Genomic DNA, 11,812 nt, shown 5'->3' with positions numbered 1-11,812 from the left:
ACCCTTCGATGGGGGTTATGGGGCACTGGGGCTGCAATGCACCCTTCAATGGGGGATATGGGGCACCGGGGCTGGGATGCACCCTTCGATGGGGGTTATGGGGCACCAGGGCTGGGATGCACCCTTGGATGGGGGTTATGGGGCACCGGGGCTGCAATGCACCCTTTGATGGGGGATATGGGGCACCCCCTCATCCCTCCGCTCCCTGCCCAGCTACAGCAAGGAGAGCACCTACGACACCTACGTGGGCACGGGCTGGCTCATCAAGGGCATGGACCAGGGGCTGCTGGGCATGTGCGCCGGGGAGAAGAGGAGCATCGTCATCCCCCCATTCCTGGCCTACGGGGAGAAGGGCTACGGTGAGCGGGGAAGGGCCCCGGCGCCGCTGCCGCCCGCACGGGGGGACACGGGACCCTGCCCGGGCTGAGCTGTCCCCCCCCTCGCAGGCACGGTGATCCCGCCGCAGGCCTCGCTGGTGTTCAGCGTGCTGCTGGTGGACTTCCACAACCCCAAGGACGGCGTCTTCCTGGAGCACCTGGAGGTGCCGGCGTCGTGCAGGCGCAAGGCGGTGACGGGGGACTTCGTCCGCTACCACTACAACGGCACGCTCATGGACGGGACGCTCTTCGACTCCAGGCACGCGCCGCGGCGGGCGACGTCCCCGAGGCCGCGGGGACCCTTGCCCGTCTCGTCCCGTGCCGGAGGCGGCCGGCACCCGGCCGCGAGGAGGGTCGGAGAATCGAGGGCAGAGGGCGGAGGGGAGGACGGTGACAGGCACGACGCACGCTCAGGGGGCTGCAGAGAGGCAGAAAACCCCTGTTGCTGCATCCCTAGGGAAAGGCAGGTCCCCGGCAGGGTCAGAGCAGGCGCCAGAGTAGGGCACGGTGCCGGGACGTGGGGAAGCGGGCGTCCCCCGGCCGGGCTGCCCTGCCACGGGCTTCTCTCGCTGCAGCTATTCCCGCAATCACACCTACGACACCTACATCGGCAAGGGCTACATCATCCCCGGCATGGACCAGGGCCTGCAAGGGGTCTGCGTCGGCGAGAGGCGGCGGGTCGTCGTCCCCCCGCACCTGGCCTACGGCGAGAACGGCGCAGGTGAGGGGCGCCACGGGCCCAGGGCGCAAGGGGAGGGCAAGAGGCTGAGCCGCGGGTGCAGGCAAAGGGGAGAGCGTCTACACCGGGGAAAGGCTGTGCCGAGACACGCAGCCCTCTGCGGCTCCGGGGACRCCCATGCAACCGTCCCCGGAAAGGTTTTACCAGCTCTCCCAGCAGGTCTCCACACGCTCCTCTTCCAGGGGATAAAATTCCCGGCTCAGCCGTGCTCATCTTTGAYGTCCACATCATCGACTTCCACAACCCCGCGGACCCAGTGGAGATCGAGACCGTGCACCGGCCCGAGGGCTGCAACGTCACCACCCGCAACCGGGACTTCGTCCGCTACCACTACAACTGCTCCCTGCTGGACGGCACCAAGCTCTTCTCCTCGTGAGTGCCGGTGCCACGGGGCGGCCRGGCTGCCCCCGCGCGCGCCTTTCATTTACAAACCCAAATCCTGGCAGTCCACGGGGCGGTGTGCTGGGCTAAGCACGTGCAAGAGCAGGGCTGAGCCTGCTGGTGCGGCGGCTCCAGCGCTGGTGCTGGGAGCATCATTCCTTTGCAAAGGCATCGGGCATGTGGCTGCAGACCGGCAGGGCTTGCACCGGAGCGGCAGGGCTTGCACCGGGGTGGCAGGGCTTGCATTGGGGCGGCAGGGCTTGCATTGGGGCGGCAGGGCTTGCACTGGAGTGGCAAGGCTTGCACCGGGGCCAGCAGGGCTTGCACCGGGGCGGCAGGGCTTGCATCGGGCTGGCAGCAGCCGGCGGGATCAGCCCACCCGGTCGGAGCAGGTTTCCCAGCGGCGCGAACCTTTCCGTGCCTCCGGCAGCCACGACTACGAAGCCCCCCAGGAGGTGACCCTGGGGGCCRACAAGGTGATCGAGGGCCTGAACAGCGGCCTCCTGGACATGTGCGTGGGGGAGCGGCGGGTGCTCATCGTGCCGCCGCACCTGGGCCACGGCGAGAGCGGAGGTGAGGGCAGCGGGCGCCTCGCGGTCGCGCCGGGATCCTCCCGGCTGCCGAGACGCTGCCGGTCTCCGTGTCCCCGGAGCGGGGCGGGAAGGCGCTCGGCCGTGCGGGGCCGGCGCTTTGCTGGGCGCAAGAGCGGCTGCAGCCTTCGCTCGCGTTGCAGCCCGCGGGGTCCCCGGCAGCGCCGTGCTCCGCTTCGAGGTGGAGCTGGTGTCCCTGGAGGAGGGCGTCCCCGAAGGCTACCTGTTCGTCTGGCACGGGGAGCCGCCGGCGAGCCTCTACGAGGAGATGGACCTCAACAAGGACGGCGAGATCCCCGCCGGAGAGGTGGGCGAGGGTGCCACCGGAGCCCGGGGCTCGTGGGGTGGAGGAGCCCGGCGGAGCCCGCGGCCGCTCGCGGGGCAGCGCAGCATCTCCTCGCCTCTCCCCCTTGCAGTTCTCCGCCTTCATCAAGAGCCAGGTGGCGGAAGGGAAAGGCCGGCTCATGCCCAGCTCCGACCCGGAGAAAGTCATCGCGGACATGTTCCGGAACCAGGACCGGAACCAGGACGGGAAGATCACCRCGGAGGAGCTGAAGCTGAAGTCGGACGAGGACCAGGAGAAGATCCACGAGGAGCTCTGAGCGGCGGCCGTCCCGCCRGCCCTGCGCGCAGGACTGCCGTCGCGCTTCCCGGCCCGGAGCGCCCCGGGCAGCCCCCCCTGCCCCGGCACGTCCCGCGGAGCAGGGGGTTTTCCAATTTTTTTTTGTTTTTTGGTGTTATTTAACTGAGTTTTCTTCCATGTGTTCCTCGTGYGCAGGAGAACCAGCCAACCCCCAGCTGAAAAACCCAGGCGAGAAGGTGGGAAACACCCACGTTGCTGGGCATCTCCATCCCCCGCGGGAAAGGCAGCGCCGGCTTTTYGGAGCCCCCCCCCCCCCTTGTGCTCAGAGGCTCTGGCAGACCAGGGCGGCAGGCGCTACCCCTCTCCGAACCGGACCGAGCCCTGCCGCGACCGGACCTAGAGCCTTTGCGTGACGCTCGCCCCGGCCCCGCGTTCCCTTCGCCCATGACTGCATTCCCGCGCTGCAGCCTCCCAGGTGCAACCTCCAGCCCGTGCCGGTGCCGTGCGCTGCTCCCGGGAGCAGCCGGGCCGAGGGCTTGAGCCCCGGCGGGTGGGAGCGAAGGTGGGAGCACGCGCGTCCCTCCAGCAGCTCGTCCCGCCGCCRCCGGCTCCGCGAGCTCCCTTTTGCTTCTAACGGCACGGTTGTAGCTTAGGGATTTTTTTTGGTTTATATGCATCGCTCTCTAAGGGAGAGGAGAAATAAAGACGAGCTTCTCGTGCTGTTCCCGGCTGCTGGCGCAGCCTCCGCTTCCCGCTGCAACCTTACCCCGGAGCTCGCCGCCGGGACGGGAGGCTGCAGGCGGCTCAGGTTCCCAGGGCGAGACCGAAACGCCTCCCAGGCATCTGCTGTTTCGGAAAGTCTGGCCCCTTTCAGGCAGCTCGGATGAGACCTGATTAACCACGTGTCAGTTTGGAAAATGGAAAAGGCCCCGTCTCTCCCACCGCGGCCCCCAGGGAGCGGCGGGCTGGTTAGTCACATCCTCGTACTCCCGCCCTGCAGCACACRGCTGCCAATGGCAGCACCAGTCAGTGACTGAGGGGGAAAAAAAACCCAACCCCATTTTATTTTGATGCCTAAATGCAGCTAAAAGTAATTAACTTGGCGCTCTCAGGGTTGCTGGTTTCAACCAGTACATCTCCATCACCTTCCACTGGCTCTAAAGGCTCGCGTATGGTGCGGCTGTGCAAAGAGAGATAAAAGAAATGCAAGAGAAAAATGTGTAAAGGGTGAGAGTGAACCCCTCAAATGAYGACTTTGACTTTGCACCAAATAAAAATAATTTCCACCGGTTTCCAAGAAGTCTGCCTTTGTGTCGGGTTACTTTGCAACGACGCGTCCACACGTGGCTGGGCAGCAGCACGGAGCCGAGGCTCACCGCYGACCTTCGTCCTTCCTTCGAGGGAGGGCAGCGCGGCGGCAGCTCTCGAGCCTCAGCACCTGCTGTGTTGGGCTGGAGAGAAAGAAATAAAATTCAAACAGTCTCCGCTGGAAGATCTCAGCAACTCTGGAGGCCCTTCGAAGCCCTAGGATGGACGTGAGCACAGGACGGTTCCTTACAGCCCGGGTTATACAGAGCTGAGGTCCGGCGCAACCGACCTGTGCTCCAACAGCAGCGACGTCCCTGTGGCCACCGGCTCTTGCAGGGATGGGGGCGAAGCGGAGCTGGGGGAGCCGGAGACGCAGGCTGCCAGCGACAGCCCTGGGGGCGAGCGCGGCCCCAAGCCACGGCTCCTCCACGCCAGGCAGCACGACGCACGCTCCCGATACAAACCGCACACGTTCCAGCTTTATCAAAACTTTTTATTCCAACACAGAGAACGAAGCCCGCACCCTTCGGAAGCTGCATTTGCTCAACCTGTACAGCGGAGGACGGCGAGGCAGCCGCGGGGCGAGGGGTGAACCCGGAGCAGCCCACGAGGTGCCACCAGGCGAACACGCAGGGGAAGGGGCTGCGAACCTGCACCGGGTCACAGCACGGCACCCCCGAGAACAAAAACACTTTCCCAAAACAGCCTTGTTGTAGTCAACACTGCAGGAACATGTGATCCTGCCATCTGTGGCGGAGGCATCAGGGTGGGATGTGAAAGCAGCTTCTCACATAAGGGACCTGAATTTGCCCCGTGCTGAATCGGGGTCGTCTTGGTTTTGCTTTTCATTTACGTTACCAGAGGTTACACAAAAACAAGAGAGCCTCTTTCTATTGCTGCTCTGAGAGCCCAGAATCAGCCCAGCAGTTTAAGCTAGAAAGATGGTTATCTAAAATATTCCTTAAAAACCAAAGCACTGTTAGCCTTTCCTCCCGAAACCGCACCTCCGGGCTTCACACAAGCTGCTCCAAGTCCCCAGCCCTGCTGCTGCCACTGCAAAGCTTGCCCAAACCCTACCAGCCCGGTTCTTGTTAGACAAACCTACTTCTCGCTTTATCAAGCTGTGACGGATGAGCTCCACGGAACAGCAGGAATGATTAGAAGAGGCTTTTTACAGCAAGGGCCATTGCGAATCCAATTCTGCGCACACTTCCACCCGATGGTACTGCTACCAGAAAAAAAAAACCCAGCTGATCCGCTTCCCCTCTGCCTTCACCCCCCAACAGCGACCAAACCTGCTTTTAGCACATGCAATTCCTAGAAACGATTCCACGGCAAACGACCTTTATTTCTGTACTCAGTCGCTGAAGCTAAGTACAGAAGGCCTCTACCCAAAACATCAAGAGGTCTGTTGTGGCCTCGAGGGCTGGCTGGGATGAAGTCTCGAGCTGGAGGCAGCAGAGCTGGGGCCGAGCTGGGGGAAAGCGAGTGGACTCCTTGCTTTCTCCATCTCACCCCTCCAGCTCCAGGACTGACCAAAACAACAGTTTGTAAAGTTCAGGATGGGCACGACACACAAAAGCCAGGGCAGGAAGGGAAAGCTGCCGCTGGTATTAGGATGGATTCAAGCAGGTACCAGAAGACCCACTCCGGCTTTGTAAAGGGAAGGACGTTAATTCCCCAGGCACCTTGCTGAAGGGCCGGAGTCGGGACCGGCTTCGCAGCTCATGTCTCTATTAGGATGTACCGGAGGATCCCATTGACCACATCTAGCGTCTCGTCGCTCTCCAGCACAATGTCGTAGGCATCCAGGTACTTCCCCCTCTGCTCTTCCACCTGCAGCACAGCCACCACGGAGCGGTGGGGAGGAGAGGACCACAGAGAAAGAAGAGGACTGTAAGTGTCAGCAGCTGAGAGTAAGGCACAGCACCACGAAACGTCTCCAGGGACGAAACAAAGCAGCGCTGTGGGTTTGGGCTGACGAGAGGCGCCATGAGCAGACACCCAGCAGCAAGCAGGAGCCGCCACGGAGCACAGGTCTGCCCCTCGCAGCTCCCACAGCCCTTGCACGTCTCTTGACGCTGCAAAGAGGGGTCAATAGCCACCGTGGGGCATCCCGAAGCGTGGACATCAGTGCTCCGGGAACACAACAGACACCCTCCCAGCTCCCCTCGCAGGAACTCGAGGAGCCAGCAGCAGTCTCCGCACCCCCACGCTCGGGCAGTTGTCCGCCTTCCTCTGCTGCCACCTGGGCTTTGCACCCGGGAAGGGCCAGCGGGGAAGCAAGAGGCCTGCTCCTCACACCCACCTTGTCGTTGAGAAAGCCGATCTTGAGGATGTTCTCCACGCTGGGGACACCGTCTGCCATCGTCAGATCACCCATCGAGTCCCCCAGCAAGATGATGCTCGTCCTAGTGCTCAGCTGCTGGAAATACTCTGTACCCTGCAGAACGGTGTTGTTCTTGTTGTAGGTGTGGATGAGAGGTCCCTTGAAACACCTGAGGACTCCCTGTGCAAACAGGACAAAGAAGTTGATCCCAAAGCAACCCCTTCCCTGTGCCACAGTCCCAGTGCCCCTTCTGGAATCAGCTAAAGACGGGAATGCTAACAGGGCTCCAGCTCCAATCTCCGAGACACCCCACGGAGCAGTCTGGCAACACAGCGGAGTCGGTCCCCAAGAGTCCCCTTTTTGCAGGGCAAGTCTTTCCCAGATGATGAGAACAAATGCAAAGGACTGAGATCCTGCAGATCTTGGACTGAGCTCTGTGCTCCACGGAGCTATTGAGAGGGCCACAGGAAGCCAAAGTCAGAGGAGCCCTACGGCAGGGCACGGTCCTCCAGGAAGGCAGTACCTCTGTGCACTGTTACACTGCCCCGTGCTCACCCTGAGGACTGCCTGTCCCAACAGGCCACCAGCAGGAGCAGAAGGCTTCACTGGAAAAGGCTTGTTATTTTCTAACATGAATTGTGACTTTTCAGGCTTCAGTACATTTTCTGCCCACCTTACCCATTCTCTATAGCAGGGACTCTCGTTCACGCTTGACACAACTCCAGCATCATGGTATAAACAGAAGAACCTCTAACACCCTCCAGCACTAACGATCAGGAAGGCTGCTATAGTAGCAGGTAGCAACCCATAAAGTCATATAAAATCAGGGTGAGAGGGCCATGACTAGTCTCTAGGGTGTTCCCATGACCCAGAAAAGGATCACTTCCAGGTGAAGGATCAAATCTACTTAGAAATGTCAATAGACAGCTTTTAACCTAGCAGTGTCTCTGTTAAACGTTTGGCAGCCCTGAATTCATTTCTAACAAATTCCCTTCTCTCTGCAGGTTCTCAGCATGTACATGATGCAGAAACTCACGTTATCATCAAAGTCCATGTAGTTGGATACTACATTGACATTTGGGTGGAAAACATTGGCCTGACGGATAATTTCTTCAAGGATGTCACCCACGCCAGCAGAGAAGATGAACAGGGGAACATTGTATTCGTGCAGCTGGTCAAATAATTCATTGAATCCATCCCTAAAGCAGAAAAGTCCAAAATACAGTATTACATTACCACCTTTCAGCCCACGGTGGCAGGTGCTTTGTGTACGGTGGGGCTGTGAAAGCTCTCAGGCTAGCAACTGGGCTCATATTTCTGCCTGGGACTTCCCAAACAGAAATGCACGTGTGAACTCTGCAAAAGAGCGCCGTGCTTTTGGGCCTTGTCATATTTACTGTGCAGACGGAGGGTGTGCGGCAGAACCATCGGACTCTCCCCTGAAGCACAGACCTAGCGGGGAGCTACACAATAACATGCAGCACATGAGTAACAAGCCCAACGTTTCCTGAAAGCATCCAGCTTCTTACATGCAGTCACAACGCACAGCACGCCCGGGCACGCACCCGTGAGCTGGGGCTACCGGCTCCTTCAGAAACAGTAGGTTACAGATCCACAACCGGTCGGACTGGCTTGCAAGGACTACCAGGCAACTGTGCAACAGCCTCAGAACCTGCCAGCACACAGTCTGCGGGCAGAAGAGGAGCTCAGGCCCACTAAAGCCTGGACATATGGTAGCTATCTCCTCTCTGCGGTTGGAAGGTCACTCAAACAAAGATTTCTCAAGCTAGTTTTAAGAAAAACACTGCCACGGCTGGTTTTAACAGCAAGTTTGAGTGCAACATTTTTGTGCTGTGGGTGAAATTTGATGCTGAGTCAAGGACCCGGATAAAGCCCATTGCTTACAGTGAGTGGAGAGAAAATCTAATCTGGAAGAGGGCAGCTGCATGCTGCTTCCCTACCCCATCCTACAAACAGCTCAGGGCTCAGAGGAGTTGTTTAGGGAGCTCCACTGATCCGCTGGTCCCCTGGCTGCTCCTTGCCAAGACACAAGGAAGCAGAAAGGAGTCGCCCGTGAACCGAGCAGCCTTTCAGAGGGAGCTCAGGTTGCAGCTTGCGGTGCTGACCTTTGGCTCTCTTTCACGATTAAAACTAAACCCCACGAAGGAAGGAAGATTTGCATCCGCCACGCTTTGGAGACTGCGCGCAGATGAGAGTGAAAGCAAGCAGGTAAAATGCAGCATCAGAAACCAGCTCAGTGTCCCCCGAGCTCTCTTCAGACCTCTGGAGGACACAAGCAGGAAGTAAAGGAGAGCAACGGAGCCATCAGGAGACCTGCTTCCACAGTGACAGTGACAGCCCCGGGCAGCATGCTGAACCCCATGCCAGTACCTCAGCATTACGTCTGATTCTCTGACAATCTGGGCTATGTCGCCCTTCAGGATCTTCTGCTGCGACAGGAGGTCATGGGCCCTGCTCCACCTAGAGGAAGGTACTAACATGAGCTTCCTGGGTCCAAACGTAAGGCAGCCAGAAAAGTAACAGCTAGAAACTTCCTGGTACTCCTGCCAATTCTAGAGAAAGTTCAGGCTTTGCACACGCAGTCCCTGGGGGCAAGAAGTTGCCCGGACAAGGTCACAGGCACCTATTCAATCCAACCTTTCTGTTCTGGTCTGGTCTGGTCTTCTGTGGCTACATCCATTCAGGCCTCAAGTCTCTTGCACTTCTTGATAGCTGCTGTGCTATTACCAAGGATGGGCTGTCGGATATGGGTAATAGCCAGTCCGCAATATCAGGCACCAGTGTGTAGTGAAATCAGGTCTCTGCTGGATATCCAGCATCACCATCCCTATATCTGAAGGCAATTATCTATTATCAATAACTATAACAAGGGAACCCCTCCTCTCTTTCCAAGAGTTTCTAGCTTTTGCTTTTTCCCCCCCGCAGTGACTTGGAATCCAACTTGCTCTTTAACTGGCCCCACTCAGCGTGGTCTAGGGCACGTTCTCCCGCAAGCCTGGGCCATGTACTTAAGAAATGCAAAGACTACGTTAAAGGGGGACCTCTTCTGCTGCACAGCAAGCTCCTCTGCGTTTGGGTTCAGGAGGAATCGTCTTTCTTCCAGTTTGCCCCTCTAATGTTCACCTTGCAGAACAAACTCATCCCATGCAACCACTCACCACTCCACCATGAGGGGGCGTTTCTCTTCCAGGGTCCGGTCAGGATCAATTTCGATGGGATAGTAATAGTGCAGCAGATCTTTTAACTGGAGTGTTGTACAGATATAAAAAGAATACACAGTGAATATCAAGTCTAAAGAGACTGTAAACAACAAAAAGTGTTTCCAAATTCCCCTAAAGCATCACACTTAATAACAAAAAACACAAAAACCTTTCACTAAGCAACTGCACCTTGAGCAAACACAGGGATCTCCGAAGGAAGAGTTAATTCTCTAGTAGCCTGGCTGACAGGCTCATCTTGGGTCAAATACTCCAGACACAGATGAATACACATATATTCACCCTCTTCTTACCAGACTGAAAATATCTATAGCTGAGCATGCAAATTAAGTTTCTCTTTTAAACTTCCCCTTCCACTATCACGGGAAACGTGCTCTGCTCTCCGTCCTGGCAGCACACGCGCATCTTGCTTGAGCAGGGGGGTTGGACTAGATGATCTCCAGAGGTCCCTTCCAACCTCAGCGATTCTGTGATTCTGTGATCTGCCCTGCCATGCCAGCCAGTGCAACCTACTGATCGTGAGTGATGGGGACCAAACACACAGAGACAAAAAACAGTGTCTTACAGAAGAACACCCACCTTCTTCTTGCCGTCTTCACTAACAACGTGGCTGTTATCCAGGATATCTGCGAAGACAACAAAATTCCAGTGTTGTAGCCCAGAAACATATGGAAACAGTAAACAGGCTTTCTAAAAAGCAGCTATTTTGGGTCAAGATCTCAGAAGGCTGGCTCTTCCTGAAAATTAGGAATCTGTGTGGCACAATGATCTGAGCACACATTAACTGCAGGGTCTCAAAGCGGTGGCCCCTTCTGTGAATCCTAGCCAGGAACTCCACAGTGCACACACTGGTATGAAGAGCGCATTGCTCAGCAGGGACAGAGCAGAGTCAACGCTTGCAAGTCTTAGCATACAAGTATTAGTAAAAGAAGCAGCATCTGGGGGCCTCAGCTGGAAAACTGGGGCAGAAAGCTCAGGAGATCATTTCTGCAGTGAGTTTTGGACTGTCTGGAAGCGCAGAGTGGGAAGACAGCAGCCATTGCTGGAAATAGCTGAGGCCTGGAGCTGAACCGAGAGAACAAACAAGACAGTGAAGCAGTCAGACTTGGTAAAAGAGGGAGGCAGCAGATAATAGGAGGCTACAGAGACTGAAAACACAAACACAGAGAACAAACAGGATTAGAACAGTAAAGATGCAGACAAGGCTTCAACTCACTGTGCGAGGTGGGGCAGCGTCTGCCATTGCATCCAAACCTGCTCAGCGTCATGTCAAAGTCAGAAATGACCTGGAAGACAAGAGAAGACAGAATCTGTGAGTGACCTGGCGCAAATAGCTAGCCAAGGGGGTTGGTGTCCAAGCTTTGGGGTGTCTCACGTGGCAGCACGGGCTCACAACAGAGTAAAGCAGCAGCGTGTGGCCACGAACTTTGACGCTCCTGCCAGCTGTGAAGCAGATGTCCTCATCTGAGACAGCCAACACCCCTCCCACCCCCAGGGCTCTTATCAGCACCAAAAGGTATAATCCTGCTGACTTACTGCCATGGGTGGAGGGGGCATGTCTGGGGATTGGCTAATATTTATAGCRTGCATAACAGGGAAGGAAAAGGCCCATCTACAGAGAGCCACCAGCCTGGGTCTTGGCAGGAAAAACAGCGTGCTCTCCCCTCTCATCCTGGGCTTTCTGCTTCCCATCTGCAAAATGGTATCCATGGTACTCCGCTGAAGGAGGGCGCTGGGAGCAGTCAGGTCACGGCTGGGGAGGCTGAAGAAGTGGTGGGCAGCAGAAGACAAGCACCAAGCAGGACGGATGTGTCACTCGCCCTCCACCACCACGACGCTTGGGACAGCCCCACCGCAACCGGAGCCAAACCGGCCACGGAGCGGTACCTGCAGCTTGCTCATCCCCTGCTCCTTTATGGACCGGATTATCCCCATCACGCGCTCCGGGTGCTTTATGCGGACCGTGGCTTTCTCCAGCTCAGGCACCTGCAGCAGGAGACCCCCCCCCACGTTAGCGACGCCCCGGGTCTCCCAGGGGACAGACGCCCCCCCCGCGCTCTCCATCCTCGGCCGTGCTCCCTGTTCCCCAGGGATCCCGCTCCTTTTCCCTGTGCTCCCCGCTACCACCCCCGGGCCGCGCTCCGCTCCCCATCCCGCCGCGCTCACCATCTCGCCGCGCTGCCGCTCGCTCCGTTCAGCTCCGTTCAGCTCCGTTCAGCTCCGCACCGGGCAGGGCCGCGCCGCGGCCGCGCAGCCGCGGGGAGGA

The 11,812-nt window shown here is 58.0% G+C and overlaps 2 protein-coding genes across 5 annotated transcripts in view; one reads left to right on the top strand and one right to left on the bottom strand.

Moving 5' to 3' along the window:
* FKBP10 (FK506 binding protein 10) overlaps positions 1-2,689 on the top strand; it is a 5,831-nt gene extending 3,142 nt beyond the window's left edge. Inside the window, exons 4-10 of the mRNA XM_026071267.1 lie at positions 214-359; positions 447-636; positions 953-1,098; positions 1,299-1,488; positions 1,928-2,070; positions 2,231-2,394; positions 2,504-2,689. Coding sequence (XP_025927052.1) covers positions 214-359; positions 447-636; positions 953-1,098; positions 1,299-1,488; positions 1,928-2,070; positions 2,231-2,394; positions 2,504-2,689 — 1,165 coding nt within the window. The remainder of the gene's footprint in view (positions 1-213; positions 360-446; positions 637-952; positions 1,099-1,298; positions 1,489-1,927; positions 2,071-2,230; positions 2,395-2,503) is intronic.
* Positions 2,690-4,450: 1,761 nt separating this feature from the next.
* Positions 4,451-11,806, bottom strand: NT5C3B (5'-nucleotidase, cytosolic IIIB). Of its 4 annotated transcripts, XM_026071183.1 has the most exons (9): positions 11,713-11,806; positions 11,434-11,532; positions 10,763-10,832; positions 10,126-10,172; positions 9,487-9,572; positions 8,699-8,788; positions 7,344-7,506; positions 6,287-6,487; positions 4,451-5,814 (listed from the first exon to the last, which is right to left on the bottom strand). In XM_026071183.1, exons 1-9 carry the CDS (start codon positions 11,713-11,715, stop codon positions 5,704-5,706), a joined length of 870 nt encoding a protein of 289 aa, XP_025926968.1. In that variant the 5' UTR covers positions 11,716-11,806; the 3' UTR covers positions 4,451-5,703. The 4 variants fall into 4 exon arrangements, with proteins under 4 accessions (XP_025926968.1, XP_025926969.1, XP_025926967.1 ...); XM_026071184.1 differs by lacking the exon at positions 11,434-11,532 and having other exon boundaries at positions 11,713-11,803; XM_026071182.1 differs by lacking the exons at positions 11,434-11,532; positions 11,713-11,806 and adding an exon at positions 11,083-11,406.
* Between the last annotated feature and the right edge of the window lie 6 nt (positions 11,807-11,812).

The sequence above is a fragment of the Apteryx rowi genome, unplaced genomic scaffold (assembly GCF_003343035.1).
Source record: "Apteryx rowi isolate R43461 unplaced genomic scaffold, aptRow1 scaffold_323, whole genome shotgun sequence".
NCBI lineage: Eukaryota > Metazoa > Chordata > Aves > Apterygiformes > Apterygidae > Apteryx > Apteryx rowi.
The sequence above is the reverse complement of the archived record's forward strand: the minus strand, read 5'-3'. Positions and strand labels throughout refer to the sequence as shown.